The sequence below is a fragment of the Carassius carassius genome, chromosome 44 (genome assembly GCF_963082965.1).
Source record: "Carassius carassius chromosome 44, fCarCar2.1, whole genome shotgun sequence".
Classification (NCBI taxonomy): domain Eukaryota; kingdom Metazoa; phylum Chordata; class Actinopteri; order Cypriniformes; family Cyprinidae; genus Carassius; species Carassius carassius.
The window spans coordinates 2159536-2179832 of NC_081798.1; the positions used below are offsets into that span (position 1 = coordinate 2159536).

The 20297-nt window shown below is 36.4% G+C and overlaps 2 protein-coding genes across 8 annotated transcripts in view; both read left to right on the top strand.

Moving 5' to 3' along the window:
• The window catches only part of LOC132126470 (sarcolemmal membrane-associated protein-like), a 60918-nt gene extending 50433 nt beyond the window's left edge, over nucleotides 1-10485 (top strand). For 3 of the 5 annotated variants that reach the window (XM_059537722.1, XM_059537724.1, XM_059537726.1), the window contains 6 exons: nucleotides 50-124; nucleotides 1960-2265; nucleotides 3780-3897; nucleotides 4291-4462; nucleotides 5609-5743; nucleotides 8283-10485. In XM_059537722.1, coding sequence (XP_059393705.1) covers nucleotides 50-124; nucleotides 1960-2265; nucleotides 3780-3897; nucleotides 4291-4462; nucleotides 5609-5743; nucleotides 8283-8375 — 899 coding nt within the window. In that variant the 3' untranslated portion in view covers nucleotides 8376-10485. Of the gene's footprint in view, nucleotides 1-49; nucleotides 125-1959; nucleotides 2266-3779; nucleotides 3898-4290; nucleotides 4463-5608; nucleotides 5744-6664; nucleotides 6753-8282 lie in introns of all 5 variants that reach the window. The other 2 variants (XM_059537723.1, XM_059537725.1) reach the window with 1 other exon arrangement.
• Nucleotides 10486-14420: 3935 nt separating this feature from the next.
• LOC132126732 (filamin-B-like) overlaps nucleotides 14421-20297 on the top strand; it is an 88794-nt gene continuing 82917 nt past the window's right edge. For 2 of the 3 annotated variants that reach the window (XM_059538187.1, XM_059538189.1), the window contains exon 1: nucleotides 14423-14809. In XM_059538187.1, the coding sequence (XP_059394170.1) occupies nucleotides 14518-14809 (292 nt within the window). In that variant the 5' untranslated portion in view covers nucleotides 14423-14517. Of the gene's footprint in view, nucleotides 14810-20297 lie in introns of all 3 variants that reach the window. The other variant, XM_059538190.1, reaches the window with a different exon arrangement.

Consider the following 20297-nt stretch of genomic DNA (forward strand, 5'->3'; position numbering starts at 1 on the left):
TGACTGCATTGGCATTAGTGTGAATCGCTGAACGTCTTTTTCTCATCAGCCCTGCTGGAGGAGGAGAGGAGAACCAACAGACAGCAGACTGAAGAATCTGCTAAACAGATCCGCTTCTTACAGAGTGAGCCATTCAACACTTACATGAATAGTGCTTTAGTGTTTTGACTTTAATCTTCAAAAAGACTTCTAAATATAATCATCAGTATGAGTTGATGTGTTGATCAGTTTTAGTCTTGAAACCAAAATTAAAGGGGGCATAACACACACAGATCTCATGTTAACCTTGAGTACCTATAGAGTAGTACTACAGTCTTCGTATCTCCAAAAAGTTTAGTTTCATCATATTTATAAAATAAATATACAGCTTTACGATTCTCTCCAAAAACAGCAGAGCTCTTGGAGGGAGTGGGCGGAGCTAAAGCTTGACGAGCAGCACTTGTGCACTGATTGCCTACAAAACACAGACATGTCTTTTATCGCTGGGACCGCTTCATCTTCCAGTATTTTTTTTTTTCGGAAGTCGTGGCCTAATGGTTAGAGAGTCGGACTCCCAATCGAAAGGTTGTGAGTTCGAGTCCTGGTCCGGCAGGAATTGTGGGTGGGGGGAGTGCATGTACAGTTCTCTCTCCACCCTCAATAACATGACTTAGGTGCCCTTGAGCAAGGCATCGAACCCCCAACTGCTCCCCGGGCGCCGCAGCATAAATGGCTGCCCACTGCTCCGGGTGTGTGCTCACAGTGTGTGTGTGTGTGTGTGTTCACTGCTCTGTGTGTGTGCATTTCGGATGGGTTAAATGCAGAGCACAAATTCTGAGTATGGGTCACCATACTTGGCTGAATGTCACTTCACTTATTTTTTTTTTTTTATCAAACGATGTGCAAATCCAGCATCGAACTGGCCCTTGTTTATAAAACGTTCGTCAACAAACTCCCTTGCTGCCCCAGAAAAACAAACTGCATCCACTGTTCATGATGCAGTTCTACTCTATAGGTACTCAAGGTTAACATTAGATCGGGTGAAACTGTGTTGTCGTCACCTTTAATTTTGGTCTCATGACTAAAACTGATTAACCCATCAATTCATACTGATGGTTATATTTAGGAGTTGATCAACCCACTAGTTTATCAAACTATTAAAATGTTAATGCAGTCTCCTAACTGTTTTTCATAACCATTACTTCTGCCGGTGGGCTGTGGCAAACTTTATGCATGTGCTTGAGTGCTTATGTATGCAATTAAAGGCTCATTATAATGATTGAAATGGTTTATTAATAAACAATACTAATGTTTAAAATTAATGACTACTAGTCGACCAAAAAACTACTAAGTCGAGGGCAGCCTTAATTTTAATTGTACACAAGGCAGTTTTTATATCAACTTTTTTAATGATATAATCATGTTTCTGCTTCAATTAATTTAATTGTAATGATTAAGTAAAATTATAAAGAATATATATTAGTGCATATATTTTTGAAAATTCTCTTTTCAAGAGTTTTTTTTTTCTATTTGAATGAATAAAATATAAATATTGAGTTTATAAAAATGTAATTGCTTCCTGAGATAAATGTTTTGTTTAATTGACATCTTTATGTGGTTGGAACACTTTGAAGTGATTACAGGAGATGTTAAGTCATACAGTTTTATTCAGCTTACCTTCTGATGTTCATTCATGTTTACTTTTTTGTTGTAACAAGTTTGTACTAAGGTGCTACATGAAGAAGCATTAAAACAACATTTATTTCTTGAATGCAGTTTTTATTTCATATCAAAAGCTCAAAGCTTATTGCAATTATTGGATTCCAGACACACTACAAGTAATATTTGCTGAACTGAAAACAGCATTGACTAAAAAAAATCTCTGTTCGGGACACTGAAGATAGATAAATGTTTGAATTTTTAGACCTAATATCACCCATTAATCGTTTCTAAATCTCTGTACCTCTTCTTTGTCTTCAGCTCAACTGGCGAAGCTCCAGTCTGATATGGAGGCGTTGCGTGAGCAGAGAGAGAACACTATCAGCATCACCCGAGAGGAGCTCTACAGCGCACAGGAGGAGATCCTGGTTCTCCGGCACGCTATGGAGACCGCCACCACCGAGCGGGAACGAGAGATCGCCGCCCTGCAGGGAGACCTGAGCACCGTCACCGCCGAACTGGACAAGTGGAGACAGACGGCAGCCAAGTATGAAGTGGAGATCAGCAACCTGCAGGCCAGCTTCCAGCTCCAGAGCCAGCACCAGGAAAGAGCTAGCCAACTCCAAGGTACTCTAGCCCTAGCTCAGCAATATCACTGTTAAACCCAGACCTGGTTCAGTGGTCAGGCCAGCTTAGCATGTCGTCATCTGCTCTCCTGCGTTGAACCTCCTGTGTCCCTGATGTGCTGTTTGGCTAGAAATGTTCCCTGTTTGTCATAAATCAAGCTGACTTCAGAGGAACACGCTGAGATCACTGCTCTGCTGTTTTGTGATCGCTCTCTTTTCTAGCGCCTTTGATTCCTGTTTGGAAACATTTGTTTCCGCTCATTTGCTTTGTTTGAGTTCAGTTTTTCTGGATTACTGGCCTTGAGAAGAGAATTCGAGTTAAAGGAGTAGAAAACATGCAGTACTTTTTAATAGATTGGGGTCAGTGAGATTTTTATTCAGAAAAGACGCATTAAATGTGACCGTAATGACATTTATGATGTTACAAAAGGTTTCTATTTCACATAAATGCTCTCCTTTATGCTGGAAATACAGATTTTTTTGTACAATTTTACTGCATTTTTAATCAAATAAATGCAGTTTTGGTGAGCTTTAAAAATATTTTAATCTCACAGACCTCAGACTTTTAAATAAGTGTAAGTTCAAAGATTGAATATATCTCCCCACAGCAGAGTGTAATGTTTTATAGGCTATACTATCAAGATATTGTGATTTTAGTTTATTCAGTGTGTTTAAGTCTGTACATTTCACAAGCCTGATTTCTTCACATATTGAGAAGGCACACATGCAGTATTAATTTCACGGGGGTCCTTCTCTCCAGACCCTGTTTAATGTGTTCAATCAAGAGTCATGGAAACTGTTTTATTATCGTCCATCCTGCTGGGTTTATTTATTATTTATCGGATCCTTTTGTTTTTCACAGAAAAATGTGCATAAAAGTGTCCCGATAGTGCTTCTCAGATCGTTTAAAGCCATTTTAGCCTACAAATAATCTCAAGCAATTAAATTAAACATGAGCCGATAAAATTAACTCTAGTGATGTACCAAAATAAAACAATTCCCAAGTCTGGACACACACACACTCGATTAAATACAGAATATGAAAATGTTAAATTAGCCTGTTTGGAAAAATTTCTAAATGTGATTGTTTTAATTTTGCGTAATCACTGTAATGGCTTTAACTGGTAATATATTAAATTATAGTGTATTGTTTGGAGTGATATTGTAAACAAAATTAATGTAATTGCATATAAAAACATTGGAATGTTTATTATATTTTCTGCCAATTATGCATTAAATGTTTTATATTTGATGTTTATTGTAAATTATAAATTACATATTTGTAAGTTTTATATAACTTTAAAAAATATATATTTAAGTGTCTTTTTACAATTGCTTATAGTAAATTAATATATATTTAAAAATTCAATATTTAAATTTTATTTTTTTAACTTAATGATATTGAGTTAGCTGAACAGTGGTTGCACTTTAATACATTATGTTATGGGGTGTTTGGTGTGGGAGTATAGGGAATCAATTTTCTAATGAGTTTTTCTCTGCGTTTCTGTGTGTCAGGTGAATTGGAGAAGCTTCAGGGCGAGTGCTGTAGTCTGCAGAATGAATGTGACGGTCTGCGGGCTGAGAAGACAACACTGATGCAGAAACTCCACGGACTAGAGGAAGAGCTCGACAGGTGAGTCAGGGAGTCAGGTTTTAACATCAGATCAGATTCCACACCTGCTCTCTTAAATGAAGAATGTTTGAATCACCATGTTGCACAACAACTGCATCTCTTTGTATTTACAAAAGACTCTTTCAATGATGCTTTTTTTTTTTTTTCAAATAACTGGTTACATAGTAATACTTAAGTACCTTTATCCAGTACTTAATCTCTGCTCTAGGCAGTGTGTGTACCTCTCTATAATGACTCTATCATTTTATAACTCACTGCTATGAGCTCATCTGCCCTAGAGCTTCACATTAATATTAGGAATGTTCTACAGCATTCTTTCCCATGACACAAATTATTCCATTCATTAGTTCATATTCTGAAAACAGCCTTTATTTTCCGTTCTTTGTTTCTCAGCTCCAGAGAGCAGAGCGCGACGTTGAGCAGCAGCCTAAACGCTCTGGAGAAATCCCAGGGTGCCCTGGAGAACAAACTGGGCTCAATACAAGACCAGCACCAACAGGACGCTAGCAAACTGAAGATCCAGCTGGCTCAAGCCGAAAGCCGCACCAGGGACCTGCAGAAAGAGGTACGAGCAACCTAAGACCAGCCAGATCTTATGTTGAAAATGAGCTGCCGAAATGCAAAACACATTAATAGCTTTTATTCAGCAAGGATGCATTCAAATAATCAGAAGTGACAGTGAAGACCTTTATAATAGGGCTGTCAGTCGAATTTCAATTTTTAATCTAATTAATCACAGGTTGCTGAAAATGCCCCAAAAGATAATTTAAACCTATTATTGTTTAAATGTTAAGGTTATAAGATAATACGATTCAAGAAAAAGATCTCTTTATTTTTTGTTCATGCAATGAAAGTCACTAGTGACCAAAACCGCTTAGTTACCAACAGTATTCAAAATACCTTCTTTCATGCTGTGCAACAGAAAGGAAGACATTCAGGTTTGAAACAACATGAGGGTGAGTTAATGATGCTTCATTCAGGAATTCAGTAAACAGCTCTCTGTAAATGGGTTACTGAATCATTTGTTCACATGATTTGTTCAAAACGTGGATTCATTCAGAAATTAAAAATCGTTGTATTGCTCGGAGATGCACCACAATTTTGCTGTGGCTTTATAGGTAATATTTTTATTGGCAAAATTGAACAAAATGCACAATATTGTGTTTACATTTTACAATATTAACTTATTTACTGAACCGTTGTATAAAATCATATTTGCACTCATGTGACAAAAAAACAGCACTCCTGTGATATTGCTCTTGCTGCTGGTGTGATATTGCTGAGACAAACTCATATAGGGGCATTTTTGCCCCGCTCTTTTGCATTTTTTTTATTCACCACAGCATCCTGAAAAACAAAATCCCCACAAAAATATAAAGCAGCACAACTGATTTCAACTGATAATAATCAGAAATGTTTCTTGTGCAGCAAATAAGAATGATTTATGAAGGATCATGTGACACTGAAGACTGTAGTAATGATGCTGAAAATGCAGCTTTGCTTCACAGAATTAAATTACATTTTGAAATATATTCACATAGAAAGCAGTCATTTTAAATTGCAATAATATTTGACAATATTAGTGATTTTACTGTATTTTTTATCAAATAAATGCAACCTTGGTGAACAGATTGGGCTACTTTCAAAAACATTAAAAAATCTTAGACCCTCACAATTGTGCAATGATTGCACAATCTCTGTTTCTCTCCAGTACGACGACACTCAGAATCTGCTCTCAGATCTGCGGCAGCGGTATGAGCAGACGGAGCAGGAGAAACACTCAATCCACGACGAGCTGGAGCAGTGCAAGGTCAACCTCAAGCTCCTGCAGGAGAAAGGCAGCAGTGTGAGTCTCACATCCCACACAGTTCATTTGCAAAGCACCACAAAACTCCAACATTAAGATCTTACTCCCAATTAATTAGCTGTCATCCACATTACACCTTTATCACAGTTATCAGCAATCAGTGATAGATCTTACTTCACTGTTTTGCACGGCTCTGGAAAACACACATTTACGGCACGATTTTGTGAGCCGTTAGCAAAAATGATTTGCAATTCAACGTTTGTAAGCATCATGCTTACAAGTGTATTCAAATATCCTGTAATACTCAAAAAAAAAAAAAAAAAAAAAAAACCTGTATTAAAATACCCAATATGTTTAATTGAGTATTATTGTTTAGAAGCTCATATTGAGTATATATTCATTAACCACTCGAAGACTTTTTCACTTTCAGGTTCTCCTTGTTTTTTTAATCATTATGACCCAAGAGAAGAATGTTTTCTTTTTACACATTTTACAATTGAGTTCTCATTTTTGGCTAGCTGTACACTTCAGTTTTTTTATGTGCTACACAAAACAATAGTTATCACATTAATCTCCCACAATTCCCTCAGTACAATCCCTTGCACACTGCTGATTGGAGTCAGACTTCATGTGTCGTTGATTTGAAATGAACACGGATAAATTGTAGATTAATTGTTCTGTAGTTGAATGCAAATAACCAGTGTATTGTTTGCTGTGATTTATTAATGCCTTGAACACTGACGTCCTGCTTCTAGATGTTCAAATGTGTTTGTGATTCTGGGGTGTTTGATATTTCTGTTTGTATTGATTTATGTTCGGTCCCTCCCACCGCACCCCTTTATTTGGCTGTTTTTGTTTGTATATGTTTGTTGTAGTTGTTTAACTCCCCAGCCTGATTTCCGTTGAATAGTTTGAAGATTGATTTTTTGTTTTATTTGTAATATCCCTTCCCTCTTCTAGCCATCCATATTGCAGCCTGTCCAAGCCATTTCCATCGGTCTATTCCTGGCTTTGCTGTATTGGTGCTTCGGCCAGTTTTGGTAGAAAGGTACACACGCTCCTGTTGAGTCTGTTTGTGTGTCTCTGTATATATCATCACATATATACGACCCGTGCATGGCAAACTCTCATCCATCATCTCTGCACCTGCTTCGCCCCAAAATCCCTTTTCGGTGCTTGGCGTCACGTGGGAACTCTTAACCGATTCCTCGTCCACCCAGAATCACCAGTTACTAACCCAACACATTAACTGTCTTGTCTTGCTTGGATCGGCATATAAATCTCTGCATTCAGGGATTTTGGATGCTTTTTCATTCATTTATTTATTTATTTATTTCTGTTCTGGGGCTTTTTGGTCATCACATCATCTTTCGTTTGCTGTTCTTCTTTACTTATATACATTTAAAGGCATATTTCATCCAAATATGAACATTCTGTTATCATCTACTCACCCCAGTGTTGTTTCAAACCTGTGACTTGCTATCATTCAAAGAATTCAAAAGAAGAGGTTTAGACAAATGTTCATGCTGCTCTTTTCCATGCAGCGAGAGATCAGCAGCTGACAAACTTTAGAAATAGCTAAACAGCACAATGACAGTCCATATGACACTTGCATGATATTCCAAGTCCTACAATAGAATTTAGAACAGAAACAGACAATTTATGTCAGTAATTTCTGAAAATCATTTAGCTTCCTATGACAAAAAAGGGACACTTTTTCATATTCAAACTTGGTGCATTAAGATAAGTTTTGCCATCAGTAGCACTTCGCCATGGTTCTTACCCGACTACTTATTCCCTTTTCCTAAGATGAGTTTCTTGTTTTTATATGGATTTCTGTATTTCCTGACCTGAAATATGAGCCATGTAGATTGCATAAATCAGAGGGGAAAAATAGCTGTGCCAAAATAAATGTAGTTTAAGCAACAACAAAAAAATGCAGACAGCCTTAAATAAGACTATATTTTTAATATAACAGCAGCACTAATAATATACATATTATATAAATTTTATTCTAATTTTACTTTGTCAATAAAATTCTTTAAAAAAAATGAATTATCATTCAATACATTATTTCTCAGTACTGTTCAATATTATAGAATTTAGTTAATTTTCATATTTGAAAATATTTGTTATTTTTATTTTAAAATAATAATAGTAATCACAATATATGAAAGAAATATTTTTATTATGTTTTTAAAGATTGACAGCCCTTTGTCACTGTACACTTTTATACAAGAAAAAAAGCAGTATGAATATTCTGGTAAAATGCATACAGGTTTGAAAGAACACAAGGGAGCAAATGATGTCCAATGTCATTTTTGAGTGATCTGTTCCTTTAAATGCAGCTTTACTTTCTTTGGCTTTGAAGAAAGACGGTTGTGTTTGCTTTATAACTCCTGTGAGGTAACTGGTTCTCCCAGTTTTACTTAAATATTAGCTTTTCCTGTCTTCTCCCTCTTTCTCTCCGTTTCTCTGTCTCTCTGTCTCTTTAGCTCCAGTCTCCAGTGCTTCTGTCCCGGTTGCTCTGGTGCATCTTAAATAACGAGCTTTATTAATTGCATTGCTGTTGTTTCAGAGCGGTTGGATGCCCTGGATGCCGATGGTTGCTGCAGTGGTCGCTGTGACAGCAGTGGTGCTTTATCCCAACTTGACCAAGAGCTCCTCCTGAGAACCAATCAGAACACTCGTTGTCTCAACCACTTCCTGTCCCCAGCACGGCCCTCTGTCCAATCCCAACGTTCGGTCTAAACCTGAACCTAATACCTCTCATTTTGACAAAACAACCCCGATGTCTGTGTAAAATGCAAATGTATATAGTATAAAAAGAAAGAGGGAATAAAGTTGTAATGCATATTATAGAATAAATAATCTATCAGCGTTTTTGTCACTCGAATGGAAATTTTGATGATTAAAAATGGCGTTCAACTAGGTCTATTTTCACGTTTTCTTGAATGGGTACCATGCAAGTTTTGGTTTCTTGGACTCTTCTAGTGGTTTGCCATCTTAGATGTGGTAATCCATCTAGATGTACAGCCAAATGAGGATCTGAACTCTAGGGCACTGAGGGGAGAAGTGCCTACTTTAAATACTACTAGGACTAGTTCACATTAAAGTGCCACTCATGCAGCGTCTCATCGATTCGAATGAAAAAAAAAAAATTTAATTGCACGTCATCTGTGCTGTTATTGTGTGTTCGAGCCGACATGCTTCTAGCACAGTGATGTCATTGTTTCTCTTGTACCTTGTATTATATATAAGCAAATGTTCATGTCTGGAGACACTACAAGTATCTAGGTGATTTTAAAATTCAACGTTAGGATTGTGGTCAGTGTCAAACAGATGGAGAACTGACCTAAAAAACAAAAAACTAATGTTGTAGCTTTTTACCAACATACTGTCCTGCTGTTCGGACTGAGATGGAGCACTTTTGAGTTTCTGTCGTTAAAACTCCTGCAGTACCTCCTGATAAAGGCTCTGGGATTTTGCTGCCTTACCTGTAACACACAGGTTTCTTCTCACAGAATGAAATTGGATGCAAAGGCTTTAAAATGAATGGGGTTAATGGGTGGAAGCATCACTGATCCGCTCTCGTGAAGCACAGAAATGGGTGAGAGTGAATTATTCTGAGGGTGAACGGGAATGTGTTGTTTAAATGTGGATGTGCCAGCTGCTTTGAGACTGCAGGAAGATGAATTAATCAATGATGTGTTTAGTGTGTGGTTCACATTTGTCTGCTGTGCTGTAAATAAACAGTCGTGGAGCAAAAAGCAGAGCTCATCTGGTTCAACGTTTCGAGGACTTTGTTTTTTCATCTTTTGTTTCACTGGAAATACATACTGCAACAAAAATCCATTGAACACTTCAACATGGATTTGAACACGAATGCAAAAAAGCAAAGCTTGTAGCACAGAAAGGATAGCTTTAAACAGATCTCTTGCAATGAAAGTAGTGTTTTTTTTTTGTTGTTCTTTAAAAAGCATGATGGACTTTATTTCTAAAGTCTGCTTGGAACATCGTCCTTCACGTCAGAAGAATGCTCACAGGCCGTTTGTAAATATGTATGTATGAATGTTTGTGTGTAAATATGTTAGTCACAGAATAAACATTGGATATAAATGATATCAGTCACATCTAATCTGCTGCTGAAGCCAGTTTTTAGGATATGATGCGTTGGCCTTTTCTTATCCTTTTAATTGAGACACCAGTTCTTCGTTCAAGTTCGATTAAGATTAGTTTTATAGATGCATTTGTACCTTTAATTTGGCTTAAACACATGCCGTTTTTGACCAAGCACTTTTTCTTTTTAATTGCAAATTAAAGTTTTGGAACTCGTTGATGATGACGACAAACTTTAGAACTGAGGAAAAGATGCAAACGGTGATGTAAAGTTGCAGGGCATAGCTGAACCTATAAAGGCTGGTTTTTGTAAGCATAAAGTTTGTATTTGTGATTCTCTGTCAGTTCATAGTGGTGCAATAAAGTTTCTCACAAGTTAAACATGGGCCTTTGGGCAAAGATCTCTTTAAACTGCTCGCCAACCAAGTCAGTACAGTACAGCACACTGCCTGTATATATTTCTATTCGTAAATACTGTTTTTTTTTTCTTGAACTGAGAGAGCTTGGAAATACACTTTTGTTTTGAACATCAAAGATAGTTAATTGTCCAAATTCTATTTTGTAAAGACACAGAATGATATAACAAAGTTTCTGGAATACAGAAAAGGTTTTTGCACTAACAAGTGTGATGTGCATGACTTCAATAAAACAACTTCACTTTACTTGACTAGCTTGATTCTTTGTGGTCAACACCTATTTCATGTATTTTTAGCTATATCAGCATATAAAAGGTTTTTTTTCTGTATGGGTTTTTCAAAACTAATAATTAGTATTTTTTTAGGAGGCAAACATTCACAAAACAAAAGAGTGATTGCACCGTTTCTAACAGGTTCTGGTTTCATTAGTAATTTTATCTGTACAAAAACAGTCCATTATGCTGATTGATATTGTAAACTGGTATTTTATATTTAAATTACCTATCATAATCATAAATGCATTAATTTGATAGTTTAAACGTTTACTGTACTTTGTTTATATATATATTTACCTATAGCTGCTAATGAACCAGATGTCATGAATATTCACAGAAAACTGCTTAGTGTTGTAAAATAAGATGAATAGGCCCCTCATGAATCTAACACAAAACCTTTGGCATAGTGTGTTAAAATGTTTTCAACTTAAATGAACACAAGATGGCAGCCCTAACAAGATTTTTTTTAGAAGCTGTTATGTTTCTTGTGCATTATGAAGCGTCTTCGGCATTTACAGGGCCATATGTTTGTTCTTAGGGCGAGATTATTAAGTGTATAATCTCCTTGATCTTTATTTCTAATAAGGTGTGGAATGTCTGGAATACCTTTGCTGAATTGTTCTATTGTCTGGAAATCAGGACGGATCTGTAAACTTGAGATTCCATGTTTCCTGCAGCGGTTAGAACCACATTCTCATGGAATCCTGATAGAATGTCAAAAAGCACTGCCAAAGCTCATCGACTCCTCTCTGACACACTCAGGGGCCCCTGGGGGCCTCGCTTTGACATGACAGTGGTGTGGGAGTGTAACCGGGCCTGACTCAGGACATCAGCGATGATAGGAAGTTCCCCGCCCCGTCTGATAACAGTACACACCCTCATACTGAGATTTATGCAACATCAGTCGTATAAGCAGTGAAGCAAACTCAAATCACAAGTTAAAGACGGGTAATGCATGTGCATCTGATATAAAATCATGCACTGAATAAATGCAATAAAATAATCAGCTATCAAACATGGTATAAATGTGAAGAAATAAAACATATCAGTTTACTATTATACAAAAAGTGAATTAAATGCATGCCTTTTATGACAAATTTTTCTTTTCTATTTCATTAGACGGTTAGCTAACCGTGCCAAGAACATATTAAAGGTTATTTTGGTTGCACAAGAAGAAATTCCTTTTGAAAATCTTTAATGATTAACTGGAAAACACATTAAAAGTATTGCTCAAAAGTTCAGTCTCAGAATCAAAGCAGTACGGTAAAACACAGATTCATTGTTAAATAGGTGCCCTTCAGACAGAAAATGTGCCTCTGATTCTATTACAATGAATAGTGCTGATCTCTAACAGAGACATCCTGATGATTCAGATGCACCTGGAAATGTGATGCCAGCACTATTAAAGATCTCATGCGATCTGCTTTACCAGCAGTACGTCATCCTACAGATGGGTCGGGCCGTGCCTGAGGGCCTCAGTTTGGTGCAGCCTGTGGGTTTGAGTCCAGACAGACAGACAGAGGCTGTAATCTGTGCTTCAAACGCATTACTCAGCTCAGAGAGGTGAGAGACTGTGACGAGAATCCTATCACTTAAGTCATTGAAATCTTTCTCAACAGACTGATTGCATCATCACCGTCACTGAGGTTAAAAAATAACATGATTACAGGACAGACTTCTGCAGCGAACACAACACATATTTACTTCATGATATTTAAAAATCTCTTTCAGTCTTTATTTAAAGGAAGAGCTCACCAAAAATTACAATTTGCTGAAAATGTACTTAGCCTCGGGCCATCCGATGTAGTTTATTTCTTCATCAGATTTACAGGAATGAAGCATCACACCTGTTCAGCAATGGGTGCCGTCAGAATGAGAGTCCAAACAGCTGATAAAAACATCACAATAATCCACAACCACTCCAGTCCATCAGTTAACATCTAGAGAAGACAAAAGCTGTGTGTTTGTAAGAAACAAATCCATCAAGACTTTTTTTTTTAATGTCAAACTGTTGCATGGCTAAAATATGAGTCCATAATAACGCTTTTCACTGGAGGAATCAATATTATAGATTATGGATTCATATTTTGGCCAGATGTGATGGTTTGAAGTTAAAACATCTTAATGATGGACTTGTTTCTCACAAACAAGACGTTAACTGCTGGACTGGTGTGGATTATTGTGATGTTTTTATCAGATGTTTGGACTCTCATTCTGACGGCACCCATTCACTGCAGAGGATCCACTGGTGAGCAAATGATGCAATACTAGCTACATTTCTCCAAACCTGTTCCAATGATGAAACAAACTCATCTACATCTTGGATGGCCTGAGGGTTTTCACTTTTGGGTGAACTGTTCCTTTAAGTGTTTGGCTTTGTTTCGAATGCCTCGAATGCTGTCATATCGCAGATGTGCGTCTTTCTTTTCATTTGTAAGAGTGTGATGCAATGTTGATCCACCCTGGTGACTAATGCTGATCATGTACTGTATGCTGCATGGGAAACGCTGGGGATGGCAGGGCTACACGGAATAATAGCTGCTGTTGATACTGGAGTGAATATTAAGACTCCTGTCAGCAAAGGTGGGAAGCCGTGCAGGATATGAGGGCGAGGGGAAAGGCGTGTATAATGAAAACGTCTGGATATGTCTGTTATGATTGTAAAGTGCTGCTGACACCTTCCCAGTGACAAAACAAAGCTGTTAGGAGCTTGCCAAACGTGTGGGAAACATTTGTCTGGCGATTCATAAAAGTGTCCATTACAGAGATGCATCTGAAATCTGTTAGACAGCCCTGTGTGGCTTTTATCAAACAAGTATAGAAAGTGTTTGGGGGCCTTTTGTGGAGAACATTTTTTGCAATCAGTGCACATTTACATGATTATCTACTCTAGATTGCAATAAAAATTACTGGAGAACACACACATAAACACAAAAGTAATCTAATAATTTATCTTAATGTTTCTTTTTATTTATGTAGAAACCCAGTTAATAAAACATAGATCAAATGAAAGTTTAAAACAACATAAGAAGTTTTACTTTTTATTTTTATACATGTTTGTTACATTGTTTTTATCAGTTATTTTATTATTTATTTATATTAATTTATTTAATATTTAACATCACATTCAGTCTTTTCCAATTATATATATATTAATAAAAAATAACAGTTAATAATCTTATTGTTTCAAACTTATTTAAACTTATTTAAGTTTTACTTTAACTTTAGATTAAGTTTTAAGTTTTTCTTCTAATAAAATGTTATTTTTATTCCAGTTTTATTTTTACTAAAATCTAAAAAGTTAACATTAATAATCCTGGTCTCTAGATGGTTTTTTTTTTTCATCAATTTGTTTCCTTATTATTTATGCTTACTAAAATGTTTCTGCTTTTACATCATTTTATGATTCATTATCCATATATATATATATATATATATATATATATATATATATATATATATATATATATATATATATATATATACAAAATTACAAATAAATCACCGAGTAGGAAAAAACTAACACAGTAATAGTAGACAAAAAGCTTTTAATACGTTAAATAAAAAAACAATAACAGTGCTTTTTTATTGCTTATTTTATTGTTTTATAGAACACAATCAACATTTAATCAAAATTTATAAATAATATAAAATAAAATGTTAGCCTATATAAATTTGTAAATAAAACCTATATTTCCTATTTGATTGTTTATTCATCTTTATGTTGATGTTTTTATTAAACGTAATTGTTATTCTCTCACCATATCGTTTCTTGTTGGTTTGGAGTTCGCTGGACAGAGAAGGTCTGTAAGTCTGTACGTTAGTTAGTAGAAAGGCAGGTTAAGTCTGATGCTGCGCAGGTGCGTCACGCGCATGCTGTATATAACAGCGCGCGCAGGCGCGTCGCGAGAGAGAAACAGTTCTGAATACAGAGCGCACGAGCGCAGACTCGCGAGACACATCCAGAGTTATTAACCACACAACACACGAGTATTAAACCATCATGCCGGCCACAGAGAAAGACCTGGCGGACGACGCGCCGTGGAAGAAGATCCAGCAGAACACGTTCACGCGCTGGTGTAACGAGCACCTGAAGAGCGTCAACAAACGCGTCGCGGACCTGCAGCTGGACCTGAGCGATGGACTCAGACTCATCTCTCTGCTCGAGGTGCTCAGCCAGAAGAAGATGTACAGAAAATACCACGCCAGACCCACCTTCAGACAGATGAAGCTGGAGAACGTGTCCGTGGCGCTCGAGTTCCTGGACAGAGAGAATATAAAGCTCGTGTCCATCGGTAAGTTCAGCTTCTTCTGCTCGCTGTAGGCTACCTGACGAAAGTTGAGTCAAAGTGTCAATAATACACGGTTAACCCTTTAGTAGCCTACCATTGTGTCGTGCTAGTAATTCGTATTCATGTACCTTGGTATTTAGTGTGAACACCGGTTCAGTAAATTGAGACACTTTTGCATTTGGTGACTGGGAAAGGGGTTCACTTACTATAAAGTACCCCTATAAGTGACCCTGGACCACAAAACCAGTCATAAGAATCAGTTTTGTGAAATTGAGGTTTATGCAACATAAGCTTTCTATTGATGTAGGGTTTGTTAGGATCGGACATTATTTGGCCGAGATGCAACTATTTGATAATCTGAAATCTGAGAGTGCAAAAAAAAAAATGCCTTTAAAGTTGTCCAAATTAAGTTCTTAGCAATGCATGTTACTAATCAAAAATTAGGTTTTGATATAATTACGGTAGGAGATTTACAAAATATCTTTGAACATGATATGTACATAATATCCTAATGATTTTTGGCATAAAATAAAAATTTATAATTTTGACCCATACAATGTGTTTTTGACTATTGCTACAAATATATCCCAGCGCCTCGAGACGACTGCTTGAATGCCTTGATATTTTATAGTAATTGTAAGATTCATTGCACACTGATGGTGTCGTATGTATACCACTTTACTAAAATGCATGTCTTTCTGTTGTTTTGTAAGAGTTTAATGACTTTGCCATTGTATAAACTAAAAAAATACTAGAGATATAGAAGCATTTTTGCAGTTATATATTGCAAAGTTGGTCTCAGATAGAGTTGGTGGTGCTAAATCATCATCCTATTCATCTACCATCCTATTTATTGCCGGTTATAATAGGATTTATTATGATGCTTATCAAAAAAATAGAATGAATGTGGTGCAATATCTGGAAAAAAATATGGTAGTGTCACTATTTCTGTATTTTTCTTCTGTCTGTTGATTGATCAAGTACTGTGCTGTACAATGGATGTGTTACATAGAAGTACCCCTCAAAAAACATATTTGGTTTGTGTCGTTGCATCATAAACCAAATGCATTTTTGCGCATGTTAAAGAGCTGTTGAGATGATTCATTCACAGCAGATAAAGAGATAACAGCCACCAAGTGTCTATTGATTCTCACTAGATTATCAGTCTCATCTCTGCTGGTTTTCCTTATTTGGTCCGGCGTGAGAAAGTTACACCATTTTATTGCATTCTTGTGTTGATCAAGATTTAGAAATCTGGAGAATTTCAGGATTTCTGAGGCTTAAATATTAAGATGTAGTTCCACTATGCTTGTGTTTGGTGTAAACACCACACCTTTGACTGGTTTGGGACATTCTTGAAGCCAATCCAAATTCATCAGACTGCATTTCTTACGGCTTAATGTGATTTCTCACGCTTTCGCTGTTGTTTTACGTGCCAGTGCTTGTGTAAATCCTGGAAATAGATTATGAACCTACATGAAATCTCTGAACAGGTGCTTACTGTCACTTGTACAGTCAGGGTGAGGACTTTTCCTCCATATTTGGCAATCAGTTGTTTGCAAAATGCATGCAAACACTGTCATGACAACGCCTAATCTGATTTCCTTGCAGTTCCTGCCCGGTTACGTATGTTTGTGAGCAAATAAATGACATCAAAGTTCACGTTTGTGATTAAATTTGAGGTGTGAGGGCGTGAAGCATCAGGCTGGACTTCCTGTTTTATGTTTCTGTGTGTCTCCGAAGCAGAGGATGAGCTCTGGGTTATTCATCATTCTTTGCATAGAGATTTTCCCAAGCTTGATGTGTCTTTGTAGGGCTGTGGCGTGTCAATGCAGTGACCTAATAACCAGTCACTCATGCACTGCATCAGACTTCTCCATTCATCTGAGGGAGAGGGAGTAACGTGCATTCAGACCTTAAGGTGCATAAGATAGAGAGGATTGGATGGAGGACAAACTTTGTCAGTACAAAATATGCTCAAGGACTTTTCAAATATTTTTTAGCACACCTATTTTTCCCCTGAGGCTTGACATTTGTTGTTTTTGTGCTGGGAACACATTTTTTTTAATGCCCTGTTTGCTACTGTGCCTTTAGGAAACATGCCTTTGCATGGTTTGTATACAGCTGCAAATTTGTTGTTGTATGAAATATAATGTTTATTATTTTTTTATTTTATTTTTTATTGCATTTTTTTTGTCCATTTTATTTGATCATTTTTATTTTTCTAGTTAAACAACATAATATTTCTATTTAAATACATTTTATTATTTCACTATACAATGTTAAAATACATTATATATTTTTTATATAATATTTAAATATTAAAAAAAACCATTTTTTCATTTTATCTTTTTGTTTTTCATTTTCAATTATATAGCATTTTTTTCAAAAAATTTATTGATTTTTAATATTCTATTACATTTTTTTTTTATTTATGATGTATTTTTTTATTATGCTTTTCAATTCATTTATTTCACTAGAAATTTATATTTTTTATATATTTCTAATGGTGAACCTTCTAAAACAATTTAACCCTTCGCTTGCACAATAGGCGTATAAATGGATCTTCCTGTGTTAATGCGTTCATCTGTATGAAGGAACCAAGTGGGAAGTTCAGATCAACACATTTTTTTTTAAAATAACAAAAAGAAAAATTGATTTCCTTATGAGTCCTTTATTGAATACTCTTGGTTGTGTTGCTGTTTTTACACTCTTTTACAGTAGTTGTGTCAAACAGGACATGCATGGAGAAGCTCTTTAGCTGGGGATTTACACAGACACTTCCTGAATGACGGTATCTTCCGCTCCAGAAACAGTCTGGTGGGGCGTTTTTCATTCACACACATTTGGACCGGCGTGGAAAGGTTGAGCGTTATCGTGAGGTTCAGTGCCCAGACTTTCCACTGTTTGGAAGGGCAGCCGTGTTCAGAGATGGGTGAGAAGTCCCAGCTAAGCAAACACGAGAAGGTCACAGCGTCTGCTGTTTTGACCGTAAATCTCACCAGATTACATTTGCCAGTGATTTTGTTTCTCTCTCTAATGTCAAAGACAAGAAGACATAATCGAAAAGGTCAGCTGAAGAACTTTTATGGACTCTTCTAGTCCAGAATAAGCTGTAAAGTGGTCTGGACTTGAGCTTGTTTTGCGCAGCCCATAGTCCCTGTTTCTAGCCAGTTCCCAAGACATTTCTGCCCTCCTTTGTGCTTTTTTTTCCCCCCAGGCCTCTGCGAGTGCGGTCTGATGTGATGGCTATATACCGTATCAATTTGGTTCCAAAATATGTCTTTGATCTTCATGTGGTCTTCAGCCGCCCCCAAAATTAGCCCGAGTGGTTCTACTGATGTTCTGAAGACGGTTCGTGCTGAGTCAGTCCATTAACTCTGACTCTGCTCTGACATGTGTCCTGATTTTTCCACAGTTAAAGGGAAGTGACGTCTTAAAGACGTGATTGAAGTCATGCGAGAGGTGATTAAAGTGTCTTTAGGGTCGTTCACCATTAGTTTTCCATCAGAGAGTTGTGGGATGAGGATGTGCTGAATCATGCCGTGACCTCATTAGTTTCTGTGCACTGAATCATTAAGCGTCTTCCAGTCCGTATTCTGGGAGGTGATGCACATTTTAGTGTTGCACGGTGCACCGATACTTCAAAAGTATCGCGATTCTCGGAAATTAAAACCGTTTATTAGTATCGATACTTCAAAGAATGACTGCGTTCCAGATTTGTAAGAGACGTATTTCATGTTGGTGTGTGCAACGCACGCTTCCAGTGCCTCCCATGGACGTCTGTTTTTTCTCCTCATGCAAGCAGCAAAAAAGCACTACAGCGAGATGGCTGCATTAGTGGCTTTACTAAACTGATTTGGCTTTACTAAAATGTGTGCATAATCGCTTTAAATAGTTTAATTTGTTCTGATGAACAAAGCACGAGGTTTTCTTGCATAATTAACATTTTAATTGTTTGGTCAGACAGTTCATATATAATATTCACATTAATCGGGGATTATTTACAGAACATGGAGTTATGTTCTGTATGCTAAATATGAAAACGAGCTTATCTGCACAGCACTATAACTGCGCTTTGTATCTGCTGATTGCTGATCGAGATTTACATGCTTGGCTCACTGACCCTGTATACTCATTCATTTCGTTCATAAACGAGATGTATCAGTTCATTCAACTCGTTCACGAATGAGAAGATCTCTCGATCTCGTTCAGTGAAGGGCGGATTCGTTCACCACATTCAACAAATCACATGCTCCGTCACATCTTGAGTAACTCTTTGACAGGATGTAACAGTTCACAGAGCTGTTCACGAGCTGCGCATGTGCTGCTAATAACACCGTGCTCGCGTGCTGCTGTGGGGGGAAAAACTTCAGTGAACGAGAAATATGAGTCAGTGGATTACCTGAACGAGAACGATTCGTTCACCTAAAAGATTCGTCCACGGACGAACCATCACTAGTGCAATTTCATATAGCCTATATTAAATATTTGGAATACATATTTTCATATTTTATTAAGTTCTTTGATAAGGTTACAATACGAAGGTCTCTTGTAGAAAAAGATGATGCTTATTAAAGCTCACTGGCTGTGTTTTTTTGCACAACTGACAGAATAAGTTACAATATCTGAGAAATGGCTGCTAAATTTTATTAGCTTTTTTTTTTTTACTTGAATGCCATTGCTTAAATTGATATTATTTATCTTTTGACATTTAATCTTCTGAGTTCAGAAACATTGTTTAATATAATCGCTGTTCATATTTTTATTCAAAGTTCAGAATCAAGATAAATTTATTACTCTTATGTTTCTTATGATAACGGAGATAATGCTGCTAAATTTATTCTTTCTTTACCTTGAATGTCATTGCTCTAATTTATTTTTTATATTTTGATATTTCATATTTTGTTCACATGTTTATTATATCTGCTGTTATGTTCATTTATTAGTGTGTTATATGATTAGAATGTTGTCCTGGTTTTAAAATAAAGCACAGCAATGATATTTGAGTGTATTTTCCCTTTCAGGAAAAGTATCGAAATCGCAATTCTTGACCAGGTATCGGTATCGAAACAATTTTGGTATCGTGACAACACTAGCACATTTGCAAATCTGATGTATGCAAAGTAAATTCAGTTTGTCATTCACAAAACTGATGCTTCGTTCCCAAGTTTAAATCAAGTTTAAATCAAGTTTACATGAAATAAACTATTTCCATTAATGCATGGTTTGTTAGGAGGACATTTATTTGGCAGAGATACAACTATTTGAAAATCTGGAATCTGGTGATGCTAAAAAATCTAAATACTGAGAGAATCACTTTTAAAGTTGTCCAAATGAAGTTCTTAGCAATGCATATTACTAATCAAAAATGTAGTTTTAATGTTTAGATATTTTGTAAAATTCCGAATGGAACATGATCTTTGCTTAATGTCCTAATGATTTTTGACATAAAAGACAAATCGATCATTTTGACCCATAGTGGTTTTTT